This window comes from Protopterus annectens, chromosome 6.part0, assembly GCF_019279795.1.
Source record: "Protopterus annectens isolate FY-2018-M chromosome 6.part0, PAN1.0, whole genome shotgun sequence".
Taxonomy (NCBI): domain Eukaryota; kingdom Metazoa; phylum Chordata; order Ceratodontiformes; family Protopteridae; genus Protopterus; species Protopterus annectens.
Window position 1 is genome coordinate 11636834 of NC_056737.1, and position 19370 is coordinate 11656203.

The window sequence follows — 19370 nt, forward strand, 5'->3', positions numbered from 1 at the left end:
ACAGCCCAGCTAGATAGAATTTTGTAAATAATTCTATGTCATTGTAAATATTAATATGATCCACATGCTTGTTACAAATGTAGGAAAACTGTTATGTGCTGAGCTTCAAAAATGTAACCACAGTGCACCCTGCTGGAAGAAAGCAGAGATGTGTATAAACTATATGCCTATGTAATGTATGTTTTCATTATAGAAAACTGGGACATACAGAGTTAACTTGCAAACTCTAAGAAAATAAGCTGATAAGTAAAGAATTTTATGACCATGTGTGATCTCAAGCTAAGAGACAGGATGTCTGGGCTAAGAGTTTCTTTCTACTGACTTGTTCCTACTCAGCTAAAGCTCCTCATGGTCCTGCAGAGTGGTGCTAGCAGCAGAGAGGCGAAAAAGAGCGACTGCTAAACTGATTTAAGTATAATTTATTGCTACTACCTCTGCGAACGTCCTTTCTCACCAAAAAGCGAGTTTTATCTGCTGTTTTACCTGTTTAAACTTGTTTTATTGTTTTTTTCAAATTGCACTGTAATGTTTGACTTTTGTTGCATTTTATCTGTTGAGGCTGCTCACTCAAGTGCGCTAGCCTGTGTTAAGCTATTGCTGTGAATTTTCTGCTGTTTGCTTCTTAAAAAAAAAAAAAATATATCCTTGTTTCCCGCCTTTCCCTACCTAGAATAGTCCTTAATACAGGCATTGCTGTATTCCGGACTTTAGTATAGTTCCTGTGTTGCCCACTTCCTTACTTGGATAGAAAGAAGCTTCTTTGTTCACCAGTGGGAGTGGGGAGCTTTGAGCAGCCTATCTGTCCCTGGAGGAGTGATCTCAGCACAGAATCTGGTAGTTTATTGGCCGTTTTGGGCCAATTTCTAGCTCTTTCTAGTCCCCTGTATAAAAACCCGCTTTAGCACGGCTTTGCGCAATTGTGTGCATAGCGCAGCGCCACTTAATCAGGTGCAAACCATTCCCGGCTCCATAAAGTCTGCTCTTCACTTTTTCCCTTAGAACTGCTCTATCTCTCAATCTAAACAACCTATTCTCAATCTAAGGCCCTGCACTTGCTCATATAAGCAATTTTTCAAGTTAGCACTAGTAAACTATAAGCACTACATCCCCCTAAACTCCCTAGCACCTTGTCCCCTATTGGTCCTTGTGATTCAGTGATAAAGAAGTTCCCTATACTATTCTAGCATGTCCAAAGGTCAGTTAATGGCTTCCTCTCCAGTCCATCTGGTGAATCTGGGAATGTTGAGGCAATGTTACAACTGCCTCATGTACACAGACAACCCTCTCCTCCTACCAACAAGTTCAAATATATGTGAGAGATGCAACCATATAGCCAAACTGGAGGCTGAGCTCTCTCAACTCAGAACTGGTGCAACCAGACAGGAGGAGAAGGTAACCTCGCAGACCACAAATCCAGTCTCACATAATTCTACCACAACAGCAAACCAAACACATAAACACACAAAAACATACTCGGAGGCTCTAAATAAAAATCTGCCTAAGCAGCAAAGACCTCCAAAGCAGACATCAAAGCAAACGCTACCCTAAAACAAAACACATGCAACACATAGCTCACAAAGTCAGTGTGCCAAACAGTCACAGCCTTTAAGGCTAAATAACACACCTGATACACTTGTAATAGGTGACTCTATAGTCAGACACACTGACGTCCCGCTCACCAGGCTGAACAAAGAGAATATCACAGTGAGCTGCCTGTCGGGTGCTAGGATCCGCCACATAACACAAGCACTCAGGTCACTCCAAAGCAAGTACAAATGTGACTTGGCCATTGTCCATGCTGGTGTGAATGACCTGAGACGTACCTCCCTGGACTACATGAAGAGACATAGAGGAGCTCTCTGATCTTGTAGCCCAGGCCGGTATGACCCTGACCTTGAGCAGCATCTTACCCTCACCCAGAATGATGCCACAGTATAAAGACAAAATGATAAATTTTAACAATTGGCTAAAATTTTGGTGTCATTCAAAGGGGATCCAGTGTCTGTCAGCCTGGGAAGACATGCTCGACAAGCCACGTTGCTTCACTAGGGACGGCTTGCATCTGTCACCCCTGGGCTTTCGGATATTGGCAAAGGCTCTTGCCACCCCCATAGTGCCTTTTTTAAGCAAGGCTCAAAAGACAAACACACCTCCATAGACAACACAATGAATAAGAAACTAAGGGTAATGCTGCTCAACGCCTGAAGGCTAAACCTCAAGATGCACTCACTCGAAGCCCTCCTCAGTATGGAGAGCATTGATATCTGTGCAGTGACAGAAACCTGGTTCAAAGCTCCAGAGAGCACCCCAGCACTACCAGGTTATAACTCATATCATGCATTTCGGCCCCAAAACTCAGACCAAACCATAAAAGGAGGGGGGAGTATCCATATTCATCAAAGATGTCCACACCTCCAGGTTAGTGGCGTTGCACGAGGAATCGCAGACCATCCATGTGCAACTAACAGTGGGCAAAACTGCTTTTCACTTTGTAGCACGTTACAGACCACCCTCTCAAAAACAGGAATCCCACTCAGCTTTCCTGAGATCACTGGAGAATATGAAGATCTCTCCAAACACCATTGTATTGGGTAACTTCAACTACCCAAACATAGACTGATAGACTGGGAGTACTACTCAAGCCCCAACACCCTAGCCCAAAGGTTCCTAGAATTTATAAACTCAAATGCTATGGAACAACTAGTCACCACTCCCACAAGAGGTGAAAACATACTAGACCTGGTCATCACCAACATGGGGACTCTATGCTCCATAAAAGAGGTATACCCCTCATTGGTAAGATCTGGCCATAAATTAATCTCACTGGATATCCACATCCCGACCCCGCCCCAAACCCAGAAAAACCACAGTGAAAAACTTTACAAAAGCAAACTTTACACTTCTCAAAACTGAGGTGGAATCCTTCAAGGCCCCCGGGCCAGTGGAAACTATGGCCCAAACTGCAGAATGCTTTGTAAATGCATTGTATGGACACCTCCAAGAATGCATGGATCATGCTATCCCAAACAAAACCAAGACCCAATCGTCCAAAGGCAGGCGTCCAGTCTGGTGGACCCCAGCCATAAATAAGCTGTACAACAGAAGGAGGAAGCTACAGAGCAAAATCCCTAAAAGGGAAGGCATCTCTGATCAGTACTAGCAAAAAACTATGATCCCTCATAAAATCCACCAAGGCCAGCTTCGAGAAAAAAATTGCACAGGACTCTAAAGAAAATCACAAGGCTTTCTTTAGTTATGTCAGGAACCTGGGTGGAAACTCCCAGATATGCTTGGAGTTGATCCAAAATGACAAAAAATACACTGAACCCACAGACATTGCCAACATCCTGGCAGACAGATTCAGTGCAAACTTCTCCCCCCCAAAAGAGCAAATAACTATCCCAGCAGAGTGCAGCCTCCCTAACATCTCAGATGCTCAGGTGAAAGCCGCCCTCTCCAAAGCAAAAAAACACAGCATCAATGGGACCTGACGGTGTCCCGGGTTGCGTCCTACATGGACTCCAAGAAGAGCTAAACCCTCACGTAAAGCTGCTGTTCAATCTCAGCCTTACCACAGGTTATGTACCCAAAGAAAGGCGTACAGCAACAGTGGTCCCACTCCACAAAGGTGGTGCCTCTACGGACCCTGGAAACTATCGCCCCCTAAGCCTGACTACCCTGGTCTGCAAAGCTATGGAAAGGGTCATCATGGAACTCATAAACAAAGACATTGGGGACCTACAGACACTGGATCCTACCCAATTCGGCTTTGTTAAGGGCAGATCCTGCCTCTTGAACCTGGTCGACTTCTTTGAAACCGTCACTAAGGCCATCGATGAAGGGAAGGTAGTCCACACAGCCTTCCTTGACCACGCAAAAGCCTTTGACACAATACCCTACTCGGGCATCATAGATAAGCTCTCCAGCTTAAAAATAAACCCCTATGTCATAAGATGGGTTGCAAACTGGCTAAAGGACAGAACCCACATGGTCAGAATTGCTGGAGCCATGTCAGACTCAAAACCAGTTACAAGTGGCGTCCCACAAGGCTCAGTCCTGGGACCTCTCTTGTTCGGTATATATTTTTCTGAGGTACAGGCTAACACGGGAGGACTGTGGCTGACCAAGTTTACAAACGACTGCAAATTGGGTGCCATAATTGACTCTCCAGCTGACCCAAGCATCCTTCAAAAGGGTCTCACAGAGACGGATAACTGGTGCCAGAGCCATGGCCTAAAGCGAAATGCCAAAACGTTTATAGTTATATCCTTTGGCAAAAACAAAGTACCCACAAATTACCACATAGGTGGTAATCCATTAAGTACGGAAGACGTAATTAGGGACCTGGGGACCCAAGTTGATAGTAATCTCTCCTTTGACAACCACATTGCCAAAGTGGTTAGAAAAACCTTCTATATAGCCCACCTTATCATGAAAGGATTCACATCTGGATCAAGGGAAGTCATAGTGCCCCTTTATTCATCCCTCATAAGGCCCATAATAGAATACAATGCCCCATTTGGGATGTACCTTACCCGACACCTGCAGCAACTAGAAAGACCCCAAAAGTACCTCACAAAGAGGATAAAGCGACTCAGACAGATGCCATATACTGCTCGGTTAAAGAAACTCCAGCTCTACTCAGTAGCATACCGCCTACTTAGAGGCGATCTATGCCTGATGTATAAAGCCACATCAAACCAGGACTTAATGGACATGCTCCACCTCAGAAAATCCAAATCCCTTAGAGCTACGCGCTCGAGGGACTTTAACCTCAGCACAGAAATAAATAGGACATGCTGGAGGGACAGATTCATAACCCAGAGGCTCCCTTCACTCTGGAATAGAATCCCAGTCCATGTTAGGCAGAGCCCCTCACTGTCTCTCTTCAAGAGGAATCTTGACGAGTGGATGGGAGATTGTAGGTTTACCCCGGGGATTACTTCTGTGTCACTACTAGACAGAGCACTAGGTTTCACATGTAAAGTGTCTTTTATTGCACTGTGACTTCCTGGCAGCTGAAGATCACAAAAAATGTTAAATTTTAAGCATTGTTAGCCTGGGAACGAAATCGTAGGTGACGAGAATGATGTAACCTGAGATGAGTCAGCAGTAATGTGTATTATCAATTTAAGAACTATCTCAGAGGGAAAGAGGTGCATTTTGTATTTTGTTCTAAATCTGACAACACCTCACCAGCACTTTGCCTTGCTCTGTAAGTAAGACTTAGATCTTAGTATTTCTCTTAGAGATAGATAGGAATACAGCCAGATTAGTGTAGATGTTTTCTATATTTATGTGAGACTGTCCTACAATGTTGTTTTAAAGTATTTCCTGTGATTTCTGAACTTTCTATTGTCACTGTGTTGAGTTAATAAGTATTGTCTTTTATTATTTTTTATTAAATATTTTTAAACCTTTTAACTGTGGCTTTTTTGTGTAGAGCTAATTTAAGCTCTTAGAGTACTTTCATGTATTTGGTGATGCTGTACAAGCCACTCCAATAACCTTGCTGTTGGTCACACTTAGTATTTGGATAACAGTAACATTACACAGTAGAATTTGAAACCCTTTGGTAAGGGCCTTTATGGTAACTGATAAGTAGTGGTTGGTGGCAGTGATTTCTACCTTATAGTCTGGGCAGAAGGGGGCATAACTAGTCAACCTGTGCCAGCCTTCCCCATTAAAGTCTGTGTTTGTATATAAATCAAATCTCAAAGTGTGTATCAGCTACTTGGGCAGGGCACAAAGCACTGGTTGGACAGAGAGGGTGCTGGAGGTTTTGGCTTGACCATTTGGGTGAGATCTGAACCCTATAGCTGTTCCAGCAGGGAGTCTTATTGGGGATCTGGAGAGAAAGGGAGAAACCAGCCCCAGACTGACTGTGATCTCTGTGTGCTCTTAAGGGAAATTGTACTTTACTGTGTGTGTACTTGTTATCCTGCCAATATGCACATCCCTTACTGGTGTTAGTGGTGAGGATTGAGGCTACTTGATTACTGGGCCAGTGCACGGGTGTCACACTGCCCATAAAAAAAAAAATCACTTGCCATCTTCTCATTTCTGTACATGTTTTCTGTTACTGAAAATATCCATATAAGTATAATTAATGTTAATGTCTTTACTACTGAGTATTTTCAGAAGAGCATGTCACTTTTCCATTTTTTTCTCCCTTCACGTGAAAGGGCTTTATCTTCAGAGTGGTTTGATATAGTATAATGACATTTTCAGAGAATGCTGCTGCTGTCACATTCTACTATAAAATATGCTAGGCAAGCAGTAATGCCCTTCAGGGTGGCTATACTTAAATTTTTCCTTTTTTATTACTGTATTTTTTTGTGTTTTTGATGTAAAATAGTTCTGCTGTCTAATGTTTCAAACTTGCTCTAGTATGTGTAAATGGTGTTGAAAGAAGGATTTTGCATCCAAATAAAACATTACTTCATTTTATGGTCCCTTAACTCCTAAAGTGGGTGGTTTCTGGCCATTTATTGGGGATAGAAGTCACTAAATAATGACTTACGTTTGAGTTTCAGACTTCCTTCAGAAAATTCATGCTAACACAAATCCTGTTATTTTGCAACTTTTTAATTTTATAAGAGCAATATTTAAATATGTTTCTATTTTGAGACTTTGTTCCCTCTTTATTTTAGCCATTATCCAGATTTTTTGAGTTAAGAAGTCAAGAACCTCTTTACTGCTGCTGCCATTGGTCGATTGATCTTACTCTCTCTCTCTCTCTCTCTCTCTCAAACACACACACACACATATTCTGTCTTACACTTCAGAAAATTCATGCTAAAGCAAATCCTGTTATTCCAGCATTTTAATTTTATAAGAGCAATATTTAAAATAAGTTGCTATTTTTAATCATCTCCCCTTTATTTTACGTTTTTCCAGATATCTTGAGCTAAAAGGCCGAGGTATGCAAACTTAACTGCTGCTGCTGCCACTGCTCTATCGCTGTCACTCTTCACACACACTCACACATACACACTTCTGCTTTCTAGCACACATGCAGTCACATACAGACAGAAGTGTAGACACACACACACACACACACACACACACACACACACACACACACACTTTTCTTTCTTTTTTGTGTTTCATTTACTTTTATACTCTCTAAACAGCAGAAGTGCTTCTTAGCAAGTGTGAAATAACTTGTCACTTGATCGATCTCGCACTCACTTTCATGCATGCATACACACACAGACATAAACACAACACTTTTTTTTATTATTATGTTACACTTGCTAAGTAGCCAAAGCAGTACTTAGTGAGCATAAAATAACTGCGGCTGTTGGCTTTCTTTTAGTCCTAGCTCCATTTTAGCCTGATATGATGCCATGAAGCAGTGCACTAGTTTTTCAGCAGATATTACCGTTAGATTAACACCCTGTTGGAAAACGCTCATTCTGCACTCACAGTGCTGATGTACAGGTCATCCATTCTGTAATACATAGTGACAAATGTCTTTCATATTAACATATTCATAGCATGTTATTTTGAAACTGGGGTGGAAGGACAGGTTGTATAATTATTAGGACTGTACAGCCATTCAGTGCTTCCAAGTCAACTAGGAGCAAGTTATCATTTGCTAAAAACTGAAATAAGATGGAAATATTAACATGCCCTTCTGTTCATCTGTTGCAGTGTTCATAACATGAGGGTGTTCCCCACCTTAGGCATTCCAACATCAGTCAGTTTACAAAAGACTTTACTACTATAGGGTGCGTGGTTCATCGCACGTAAGCTGCGATTGGATGTCAGCCATAAAAGTAGCATACACTTGCACCATCCTCAGAACTTCTCTGCCATCAGATCTGAACGCCAGATTCCAGCATGTACAGTCTGACTCCAAGTCATTTGCGATTCTTCAGATTTAAGATAAATGCCCTGTCCTGACTTTTCCTACTATATTTGGATAAGGTTCATGTCATCCAAGAAGGGCAAGTGTCAAAGTAGACAACAAATTCCATACAAGGATAGCCATCTAGGTTCCAACTATGACCACAAAAACTGCTCTATTTGCCAGGCGTTAGTCCCCAAGACTTTAAGGAGTAGATTATCCTCTTTAGCCATCTGCCTTGAGAGTCAGTGCTTAAAGCTGGTAGCAAAAAGTGCTAAAGAAGGATCCTCAGGGCCCAAAGTCGAGTTGATTTTGAAGTGGAAGGCCAAAGAGCAAAGGCCTGAACCTTCTACTGCACCTCTGGATACCGACATCTCTGTTGAGGTGAAGGAGAGCCCGGAGACACACTGGGTTTACAGTTCAGATCTGCAGGTCTAGCCTGATGTCCAGGCCACCTTGGATCTGAGCATAAGCATGTCCGCATAGGCCGAGCAGGCATCCATTTTGGATGTCTGAGGAGAACCATGGCTTGTGATTACAGAAGGCCTTAAGGGGATTCCACAGATCCTTGTTAGAGAAGAGGTAGTTTCTGACCTGATCAAATGTTTGCCTGTGTCAGGCCCTCCTACCCTACATAAAGCAGACCTGCATAGGAAAGGGAAACAAACAAAAAAAACAGGCATTTGTGTCCACCAAAAGAACCTGCTAGCGATTGGCAACAATTCACTCAGGGCCTTTTCAATGCACTTATGTCTGTTAGGCCTCCTCCAGGTTTTACAGCCTCCCCACCCAGTACTGTTTCTCCACTTAAAAGAACTAGGGAATAGGTATATCCGAGGAAGAGGCATCTTCAGGGGATGAATCACTGACTTACTCTTCTCGGATCCCTTCCCCCCTGGATTATGCCTCCCCAGAAGAGGAATCAAATAGAGCAGACTCACCCATGGAAGATCTGTCCTTTGGAGAGACCCTAGCTAAGATGAGAGACCATTTTAAATGGGATAGCACCCAAGTATCTGAAGTACCAGAAAGATACTATGAGCTATTACAGGTGGAATCATCTAGCCCATCAGCTATCCCTCCTGTCTTGCCTGCCTTTGTCAATGCTTTTGCCTCAGCTTCACAGATACCAGATTCCCAGCCACCTGCCTGCAAAAAGCCAGACCGCTTCTACAAGGTTTCAGAGGGCTGCAAATCTGTCTTCAGATGTCCTTCTGCAGCCTCTTCTGTAATTTCTGTGGCTTCTGACAAACCATCAAAATTGCTGCCTTCCACTACCCTCTTACCATCTAATAAGGATAGTAAGATCCTGGATAGACTAGGTAAAAAAGTATACACTTTTCTGACTTTAGCATTTGGGGCCATAAATTACCAAACACATATGACCAAATTCACTTTGGAACCTATGTCCCAGCTCTCGCAGGTAATTTCAGCCTTACCTGACTCAGAGAATAAAACTCTCGCTGCTACTTTGCTTGGTGCTTCTTTTCAAGTAGCACATCACTCCATAAAATGCAGCAGAGGCACAGTAAACTAAACCGTAAAAAGGGCACAGTATACTCAAATCAAGGGGTGGCGTAAGCCAAACAAAATCGGGCTAGGCTTATAATTGCCCCAGGGCAGATAGCCTAGTATGAACCTATGAACCTATGATGCTGCAGTGGCTTCCACCAGAGCAGCTGCCTTTGGATCAGTATTAAATTCTTTTGGCTAAGACTTCAGCCCTTACATGAGAACATTAAAGTCAAACTTATGGATGCTCCTTTGGACAATTCTACCTTGTTTGAACATGCAGCTGCTAACCTGTTCAAATCATTGCAGGAAAAACATAAGGAACTGCAGGGAATGAAACCTATTTGTTTCCCCAGTACCCAAGTTCCAAAGAAATTACCCAGCAAAGCCTGTATTTGTGCGTAGACATTCACGTCACATACAACCCACAACAAAAAGGAGTGTCAGGAGACCACAACAGCCTAGGGCCCCACGGGCAACTCTGCCACCTTAGTGGCTCTTTCAAGACAAGTCATCCTCTGTTTGACTGCTTCTACCCTCTCACCCACATCCCACTTTTCCAGCATCTTCCCCTATTCCTACCAGCCTGGAAAAGCATAACCCAAGATGCCTGGGTCCTCTCATTTGTTCAGAAAGGGTACTTCATGATGTGGGATCATCTACCTTTGTTCAGGGGCATCCCTCAACCTCCCAGGGACCAACTTGGCTTTTTCCCAGAGGTTCTATTAGAATTATTGAACAAAGGGACCATCCAGAGGTCTCCAAAAACAAAATAGGCAAAGGATTTTGTTCCAGGTTGTTCCTGGTGCCCAGGAAGGAAGGCCCCTGGAAGACCCATCCTCGACTTGTCCCATCTCAATACCTTCCTAAGAGTACCCACTTTCCATATGCTGACCTTCCAGACTCTGTTCTTCCTCAGTCTACCTCAAGCCTTCTTGATTACCCTAGATAGCAAAGATGCATATTGCACATTCCCGTCCATCCCAACTACAGGAAGTTTTTATGCTTCTCTGTATCATCATGGCATTTTCAATTCTGTGCCTTGCCCTTTGGGCTTTCTACTGCACCAAGAGTCTTCACCAAATGCCTCACTTCCATGATGGCCCACTGCAGACTCCATGGAATACGCATCTTCCCATATCTGGATCACCTTCTCCTTCTAGGAATTGGAAAGAAGTATTGCCTTTACCGTCAATCTTCTATGAAATCTGGGGTTCACCATAAACTTAAAAAAAAGTCAGTTCTCACCCCTTCACAACATCAAATTTCCCCTGGGGTGCAGGATGCAAACAGATTTTCTGAAGGTTTCTGTACCACCACAAAAGGTACAGGACCTCATTTCTTAATTCCAAAATATTCTACTGGTTTACCATGTTACAGCCAGAGAGTTCCTCAGGGTCTTGGGCCTCATGGTGTCCACCATTCCCATGCCCCCCTTAGCCAAACTCCACATGAGAAAATGGCAATTGTATCTGAAATCAGTTTGGATGCAACAACACTCCTTAGAATTCTTCATTCCCCTCATCTCCTGTCTGAAGAGGGAACTTCAGTGGTGGATACATCAGGTGTCATTTAACCCAGGTATACCCTTACACCCTCCTGCTCCTCATCAAGAGATCTGCACAGATGCCTCAAACATAGTTTAGGGAGCAACCTTCAGCCACCTGAAAGTACAAGTGATCTGGTCTTCCTTTCATTTGAAGGAACACATCACTGTAATGGAGATGAGGGTGCTGCTGTTGGCCATGCAGACTTTCCACCCCTATTCCAACCAGAACCTCCAAAGCTGTTCACAGACAATATGACAGTCCTCTGGTATGTGAACAAAGAGGGGGGAACCAAAATCTGTGTATTATGCAGACTGGCTCTTCCAACTTGGGAGATGGCAGTAAAATTCCAGGTAAGCCTTCAGGCAGTGTACATCCCATCCTCTCAAAATTGTATGGCAGATTACCTGAGCAGGTCCCAAACACCATCCCACGATTGGATGCTTCAAAGGGATGTGTTTCTAGACATTGTTCACCACTGGGGTATTCCTCAAACAGACCTTTTTGCCTACCCCATGAACAGACAACTTCCACAGTTTTGTTTCAGAGAGCCTCGTCCTCTGGTCTGGAAAGTGGATGCTCTTTCTTTCTCTTGGAAGGGGATGTTTCTATATGCATTCCTTCCCATTCCCCTCATCCCAAAAGTCCTGTTCAAAATGAAGCAGGACATAACAAAAATCTTGCTGGTGACTCCGTTCTGGCCAAGACAGCACTGGTTCCTTCTCCCACCTGCATTTAGCCAAGGGCAGTCACCACAAATTACCTCACAAAATGGACCTCCTCACACAAGGCAAAGGGACATCCACACTTAGCAACTCTCCAGTTGACCCTGTGGGTGATAGGGTACTAATCCCTTTCAGACACATATTCTCTGAGGACGTGCTTGCAGTCCTGCAGGAGGTCAGGAAACCAAATACCAGAAAATCTTATTTAGCAAAATGGAAGATGCTTTCATTCTGGTGTCTGAAATGACATCGGAAATTCAGTGACATTACAGTGACCATGAAGCAGTGGCAGGCCACTTTGCAATTAAGACATGATAAAAGACAGATTATTATCCCAGGGATAAAAATTCAAAGAGGGATATTTCAGGGTGACTGTCTGTCACTGTTGCTATTCTGCCTTGCCATTAACCCATTAAGCTGTTTACTTAACAGTTTAGGCCAAGGCTGTAATTTGGCTCCTAGAAAACAACAAAGTGTAAAGACTTTTCATATTCTCTTTGTCAATGATTTAAAACTGTATAGTTCATCAGATGAACTGAAAGCACTGCTGCAGGTTGTCAAAACTTTTTCAGATGATGTAACGGTGTAATTTGGTCTTGATAAGTGTGAAAAAGCAACCTTTAAAGCAGGAAAACTGCAGCACCAGAAAAACATCAGTTTGGGACAAGAGTGTGATATAAAAGAACTGGAACAAGAGGAAGCTTATAAATATTTGGGAATTGATGAAGGATCAAAAATAAAATTTGAGCAAATGTGAATAAAACTTGGTAAGGAATACTTTAGAAGACTTAAATTAATTCTGAAAACAGCGTTAACATCTAGGAGCAAAATCCAAACTATAAACCAATTTGCTCTTCCTGTCCTGACTTACAGTTTTGGAGTGATTGACTGGCCCCAAAATGTGCTGGATAGATTAGATAGGAAAACAAGAAGGATGCATCATGCTCACCAAATAATTTTTAAAAATCAGTGTATACCAAGATTATATATTCCCCAATTCCGAAGGAGTGATGGGCCTCCTTGAAATTGATAACATGTAAAGATCTGCAATTGTGGGACTCCACACATATCTGCTGACCTCACAAGACCCAAATGTAGTGAATGCTTTGAAACTTGAGGCAAGTAAATCTAAGATGACTTCTGTGCTTAATTTAGCAGAAGCATATCGACTTCAAGCAGGAATGGAAATCAAACCAGAAGTAGATAAAAACAAGCAGCAACTGAATGTGCCAAAAAAACAAAGGAAGGAATATAAGATAAAGGACCAGATGAGAAGGCAAGGAATGTGGAAAAAGCATAAATATAGTTGCAGGTATAGAAAACTTCTGGAAGAACCTCATGTCGATCAGGAATGAGCGCAGGAGTGGTTAAGGAGAGGTGAATTCAAACCAAGAGATGAAAATTTAATATTGGCAGCCCAATACAGTGGGCTATATACACGTTGGATATGAATATACACATTGAATATGTGGGAGAAACAGACAAATGTAGGTGTGTAAAACCGAATTGGAAACAGTCGCACACCTTGTTGCTGGTTGTGACATACTAATGGCACGGGAACTGTATGCTGAAAGGCATAGTAATGTGGCAAGACTGTTGCACTGGGGATTGTGTAAGCATTATGGTATTGAAGTGGCTGAAAAACTGGAAACATGAGCCACAAAGCATCATAGATAATGATGAAGTTTGTATCACATGGGATCATCCATTACCAACAGTTCAAAAGATAGATGCTAGAAAACTGGATATAGTGGTCCAAGAAAAGAAGACAAAAGTAGCATTGATCATTGAAATCACTATACTCAGTGACTACAGTATCTTGCATACAGAGAGACACAAAGTCATAAAATATCAGGATCTGCAGGCAGAAACGAGAGTGATGTGGAAGAAAGATACCCAGACAGTTCCAATAGTAATAGGAGCAATGGGTCTTATAAAAAAGAATCTACAATTGTATTTAGGTATGTTACCAATCCATGTAACCCCGTGCAAATTGCAGAAAGAGTCACTACTGGACACATTGCAGGTGCTGCGAAGAGCAGTTTTGGCTCACATCAAAGACCGAAACAATGCTAATTTCATGAACTTTAATCATACTTTGACATTGGAATGGGGTCCATTTCCGTCATAGTATTAGAAACCCAAAAGATTTGGAGAAATAAAGGCTGGACATTCCCCTGGTTTTGATTTATTTGTGAATTGCTCAGTGCTGGCTTGGCTTACTGTTCAGTAAAAGCTCATATTTCAGCCATATCTGCCTATCTGCTTCTGTCTCTCCCCTTAGCTAGCAGATTTGAGGCCAAACAATTTCTTAAAGGTGTCCTACACATTAGACCTCCCAGGAAACCTGTTCCGCCTCTCTGGGATCTTAACTTTGTTTTTGAAAAGCTGACTCTCCCACCCTTTGAGCTAGCTTCCTCAGCTTCTGTTCAGTACTGTTCCTGGAAAAATGTTACTCATAACCTTAACTTCAGCCAGACAAGTGTCTAAGCTACATGCTCTTATGGTTTCTCCACCCTTTCTGGTCTTCCACAAAGACAGGGTCTTCTTGCACAAAAAAAAAAAAAAAATTTATGCCTAAGGTAGTCAATGACCTATCTTTAAATCAGTCCACACACTTGGCTACCTTTTCCCCTTCCCCCTCAGAACTCTAGTGAGAAGGTCCTCCATACTTCAGATGTCCACAGGCAACTTGGATTTTATTTGGATAAAAACCAAAGCTGTTAGAAAGTTAGATCAGCTTTTTGTTTCTTACCACCCCAGGGCTCTGGGGCGGGTTGTATCCAAGCAGAATGTTTTCTCCTAGATTTCCAAGACTATTTCCTTCTGCTGTACTCACCATGGTAAAACTCTCCATTTCCCTGTTAGGAGTCATTCCACCAAGGCTGTTGCCTCATCTGGGGCCTTTTTCAAGGAGTACGACACTAAAGGAATTCTTGAAGCAGCTACATGGACCTCAGACCATATCTTTACCAAACACTTTAAATTAGATGCAATTTTTAAATCTAGAGCAGGGTTTGCCAGAGCCATACTGCAGGGCTTCCTGGAATGTTCCTCAGCTGCTGCTTCTTCCCTTACTTCATGAGCTTTGGTATTCTCACTCATGTAATGAATACTGTAACAGATGAATAGAAGGACATAGAGTAGTTGTGTAAAATCTTACCATAACGATAGATGTCCTTCTCTTCTCTGTTGCAGTATTCCTATCTCTCCCTTTTTCCCTCTGGCCTTGCTTCTTCTTGGATGATTCCTTAGGCTGGCATTCCTCCTGGGACAGTTAGTTCTGAGGATGGTGTGCGTGTACTTCACTTTTATGACCAACGTCCGATCACAGCCTACATGCGACGTACCACAGGCCCTACAGTAGTAAAGTCTTTTGTATACTGGCCAAGGTTGGGCCACCTACAGTGGGGAACTCCCTTATGTTATGTATACTGCAACAAAGAAACGAAGAACATCTATCATTATGGTATGATTTTACACAGCTATTCTTTATATTTGCTATTAATACATTAATTGTTTTATATTTTGTTGTAACATTTAACCTACTAAGATGCCAAGTTATAAATGGATTAAAAGTTAAAGAAACTGTATTCTGTATCATTGAAAAAATTTAAATACCAGGTTTTGTTCTACATGTGTGAAAAATGTAAGTATTAATCTTTATTCTGTTCTTTTTGTGAGGTTGAAGGATTTTTTTTTTTGCATATGAACAACTCTAGGCGTCAGTATCGTCTCCCTTGAAGTAATTGTTTTAAATTAATTTGAGTATATAACTCTTCAGACACTGATTAGGCTCTGCTCCCCCCACAATTGTAAAAAGGAGAAACTGAGAGGAAGGAGTGATGTATTTTGAGGCTCCCCTACTCCATTTAAAGAATGCTGAACGTTTTTTGTTGTAGCCTATCTCCGCTCATTGCAGATTTCGCATTGTGTTTCATTGAAGTAGTAGTGTGGGTTTTCAGAGGTGTTTTGTAAAAGCATTTTGATACACATTTGTAGGTTGCTACTAAGCATGTGGCCAAGAGGACCATTGAGGAGCCTAGCCTGGTTTCCCTATTGCCTTAGAGCAATATCTGGTTAAACGACTTGCTCTTAGTCAGATGTACAGCAGGCAGATGGAGGCTGAGGAGAATCAAACCACAGACTACTGGAAACAATGTGTTAACGGTGCACAATTTATCATCTTAAAATCATTAAAGTAGCTATTTTCTGAGGGTGAGGCTCCTCAGTGTTTCTACCGTCTGATCCTCCTGCTTTGCATTTTGCAGATTCTCCCATTATCATAGGAACCATGGCTTACTGCATGGGATGAAATACCATCATTTGGAGTATTATTTTGGGGACAAATTATTCTTTTCCCATTTCCTTTTTGTTTTTTTGTGAGGAACACATGCTTACACTTTCAGCTGTGAACACAGAGTACTGCTTGTTGAAGGTGTTCACCTTCAGGAATCTGCAAGTGCTGTCCCATCTCTGTCAGTAGTGCTCTCTTTCACCCACCATAGAAGGCTCATAAGGCCTGGGATAAGGATTTGCCCAGCAGGACTTTGCTCCCAAACTACAGTAGCTTATAGTTTGTTTAAGAATGAGAGTGAAGTGGGTCACTGGTTTGATAATATAGCAGTGCTTTTATTCAAGTCTTCAGATTTTAATTTTTGTATTGTTAGAATATCTTTTTTTAAAAGTTTCCATTTCTGAATGATTTTCTTGTGATCTTGCAGGACATGGCAGGTCTGCTGAAACCAAAAGCTGCGACTTTGTTGATTGGAGCCTTGCGAGACAAGTTCCCAGATATTCCGATCCATGTGCACACGCATGACACGGCAGGAGCAGGAGTGGCTTCCATGCTTGCATGTGCGGCAGCTGGCGCAGACATTGTAGATGTAGCTGTGGACTCCATGTCTGGAATGACCTCCCAGCCCAGCATGGGAGCTGTGGTGGCATGTGCACAAGGAACTGACCATGACACAGGTAATGGAAACATGATGTTAGCTTTGCAGCCTCTAAAAATTGCCAGGTATGACTTCCTTTATGTTGATGTATTTGTATTTTACATTGAGTGGATACAGAATGATGTTAGAGTTTCAGCCAGTCATTGTAGAAACTGCTGGTTAGTTAATCCTTCAAACAAAAAGTGATACTCTTGTCCATTTATTCCCATCAGAATTTCCAGGTGTTTGTTAAAAGCTGTAGGAAACAGTGTAAAGTTTTATATGACTGTTCTTGTCCCAGAACCATGGGGAGTTAGAAAAAAATCTTGCTGCAGTGAATTAGTGCAAGAAAACTAAACCTGGATCTGTGGCATAGAGGAATGGAGCCCTGAGTATGACTCAAGTGATGGGAATTTGATTAGTGGCCCTGGCACTAGAGGAGCTTAATATGGAGAGGGGAGTAGTAGTGAATGGGTGTGGCCTGCTCACCTCTACAGATGGATGAGCTGGGAAGGGTTGCATATATCCAAGGGCACTCTGGGTTTGTGTGATCTCTCCAGTGGAGACTGGAGATACTACCGCACATGCCCCTTGCAGAACTGTGAGGCATACTCTGCAGTCAGACCATTGCACATCCTTCCTGTGCACTTTACTGAGTATGTGCAGGGGATAGTGCCACAGATGCAGCAAAAATCTTGAACCACACTTTTTTTATTTTAATAGTACCAATGTCAAAAGCCACAGTCAGAGGAAATGTACCTGAAGTGTCTGCTCTGCTTCAGACTAGTTTTTGAATCACAGATAACTAATATTAGACTTGATAACTAATCTTAGACTTGTGAATTCAATTTGTACATAAACTGTGGAGTGACTTTTGTTATGGCCTAAACTTGAAGCATAAAGTTTTTGTTGGGGTCCAAAAAGCTGGTACTTTGGAAAAAAAGACTTGTGGTGGCAGATAGTCTTCCCCCTTCATAGGTTAAAAAAAATAACACTTTTAAGTTGGACATTTGGGAGGAAAACCATATTCAATTCTCTTATCCTATTAAAGATAGGGCAGTTTTGTTATTATTCATTGATTCTGCATTTATCAGAAGTGTAATCATTTGTTAACTCATTCCCTTAATTGCAGCTCTTTTGAGTGTGTGCCTTTGACTCCCAGTAGGTGTGGCTTGAACCTTTAAAAAATAAAGTTATCACCTTACAGTTCAAACAAATATCCATTTCTCTGGAACTGTAAGTGTTGCTAGAAAACTGTAAATAGCAAAACTATTCAGGATAAATGAATCTTTACATCTGTGGCATTCATTCAGTTCTATGCTTTAAACTGGATTTTGTAAGCCAAAAACGTTGGCGAATATTAATTTTGTAATTTTGTATAAACATATTATGATCTCTCAGTAAACATTCAAGCAAGACACATACTGCTAGCAGGATGTTCTTGTAACTGTGAGCTTTTGTATTAGGCTATGCAGTTCTGTCTGTGTTATCTGAATGTTGAGATATTTTGAGAAATATGAAAATTATTATAATACAAATAAACAGTATACAAGTAATATTCAGTATCTCTTTAGCTGCATGAGACAGAGGTCAGATATCAATATAAATATGTTTGCTTAATAGCCACACTAGAAATGTGGAAGAAACAGCAAAACTGAGTTCTGAAGAAGTTCCATTTGGGGGCGAAAGTGCTTAACAGTCTGTAATAAATCTGTGTTTTATCTGGACTTTTGCTGTTTCTTTTACATTTCTGGTGTGGTTATTAGATGGACTCTTGTTCGTTTGACAAATGTGTTTGCCATCATGTATGCTTTAAGATGAAATTTTCTGATACCTTGTATTTAACATGGTTTTAAACAAGAAATATTTGCTGCTGTGTTTGAAAGTTTCTACAAAATAAAGGGCTGGCCAGCTTCTTCCGAGGGAGTTAAAGCTTAGACTTACACAGTTAATGAGTGAGTAAAATTTAAGTGAACTGGTCCACCTTAGCCTTTTGAGCCCCAACCTTGGTAACAAGTTCAAGGGTAGATGTAATGTATTTGGCCAGTTTCCCAGACATCTTATTATGTTAGAGAGCTATTGCTGAATGCCACCTTATCTTATACAGTCTTGTATGAAAATGCCAAAAGAGGTTTCAGCACGCTTATATTAACAGTCCCCAAGACATTGTTTTGGTTCCTCCATATAATTCCACTTAATGGTTCCCTGCTTTCATTATTATAAGTAAGGCTTGGGTAAATTTAAGGCCTCCTATTTATTGCATCGAAAGAGGTGATTTCATAGCCCTTGGAACTTTTTCAGACCCAGCAACACTGTCTTTTGGAGTTGTAGTGGCCTTTGGATTTCAAACGAACCCCCTCACTATTGCAAGTAAAGCTTAGGGAAATCCCATTCTTATCTTTGATTGCTCAGTAAGCATAGAGATCACAGTCTCCGGATTTTTTCATCTCTATCAGCGGTGCCTTTCACGCTAGCCAGCACCATGCCATAAAGAGAGAAAAAGCAAGCCCTAACTTCCCAAGTGATTAATGGCTTGGGAATCTGAGGCACTGACAGGGAGGCATGCCATTCTTCTAAGTGTTCCTTGTGAGGAGACGTGGTCCATTAATTGGCATAACCTGCAGATGTAAAACAAAAAAAACATAGGAAAGGGGAGCTAAGGAGTACGTCATAAATGAAAAATTTACCTGATGGAAGCAGTCCATGGCACAAGCCTCCAGAATGCTCATAGGTTCCACACTGGTTCCAACATTAAAATGGAAGACAGTCTGAGGACAGTAGGAAATGCTGGTGGACC

General features: G+C 41.8%; 1 protein-coding gene across 4 annotated transcripts in view; it reads left to right on the top strand.

The window, feature by feature from the left end:
* The window catches only part of PC (pyruvate carboxylase), a 2844646-nt gene that overhangs the window by 2478329 nt on the left and 346947 nt on the right, over positions 1–19370 (top strand). For all 4 annotated transcript variants that reach the window (XM_044073797.1, XM_044073795.1, XM_044073794.1 and 1 more), the window contains exon 16: positions 16364–16613. In XM_044073797.1, the coding sequence (XP_043929732.1) occupies positions 16364–16613 (250 nt within the window). The remainder of the gene's footprint in view (positions 1–16363; positions 16614–19370) is intronic.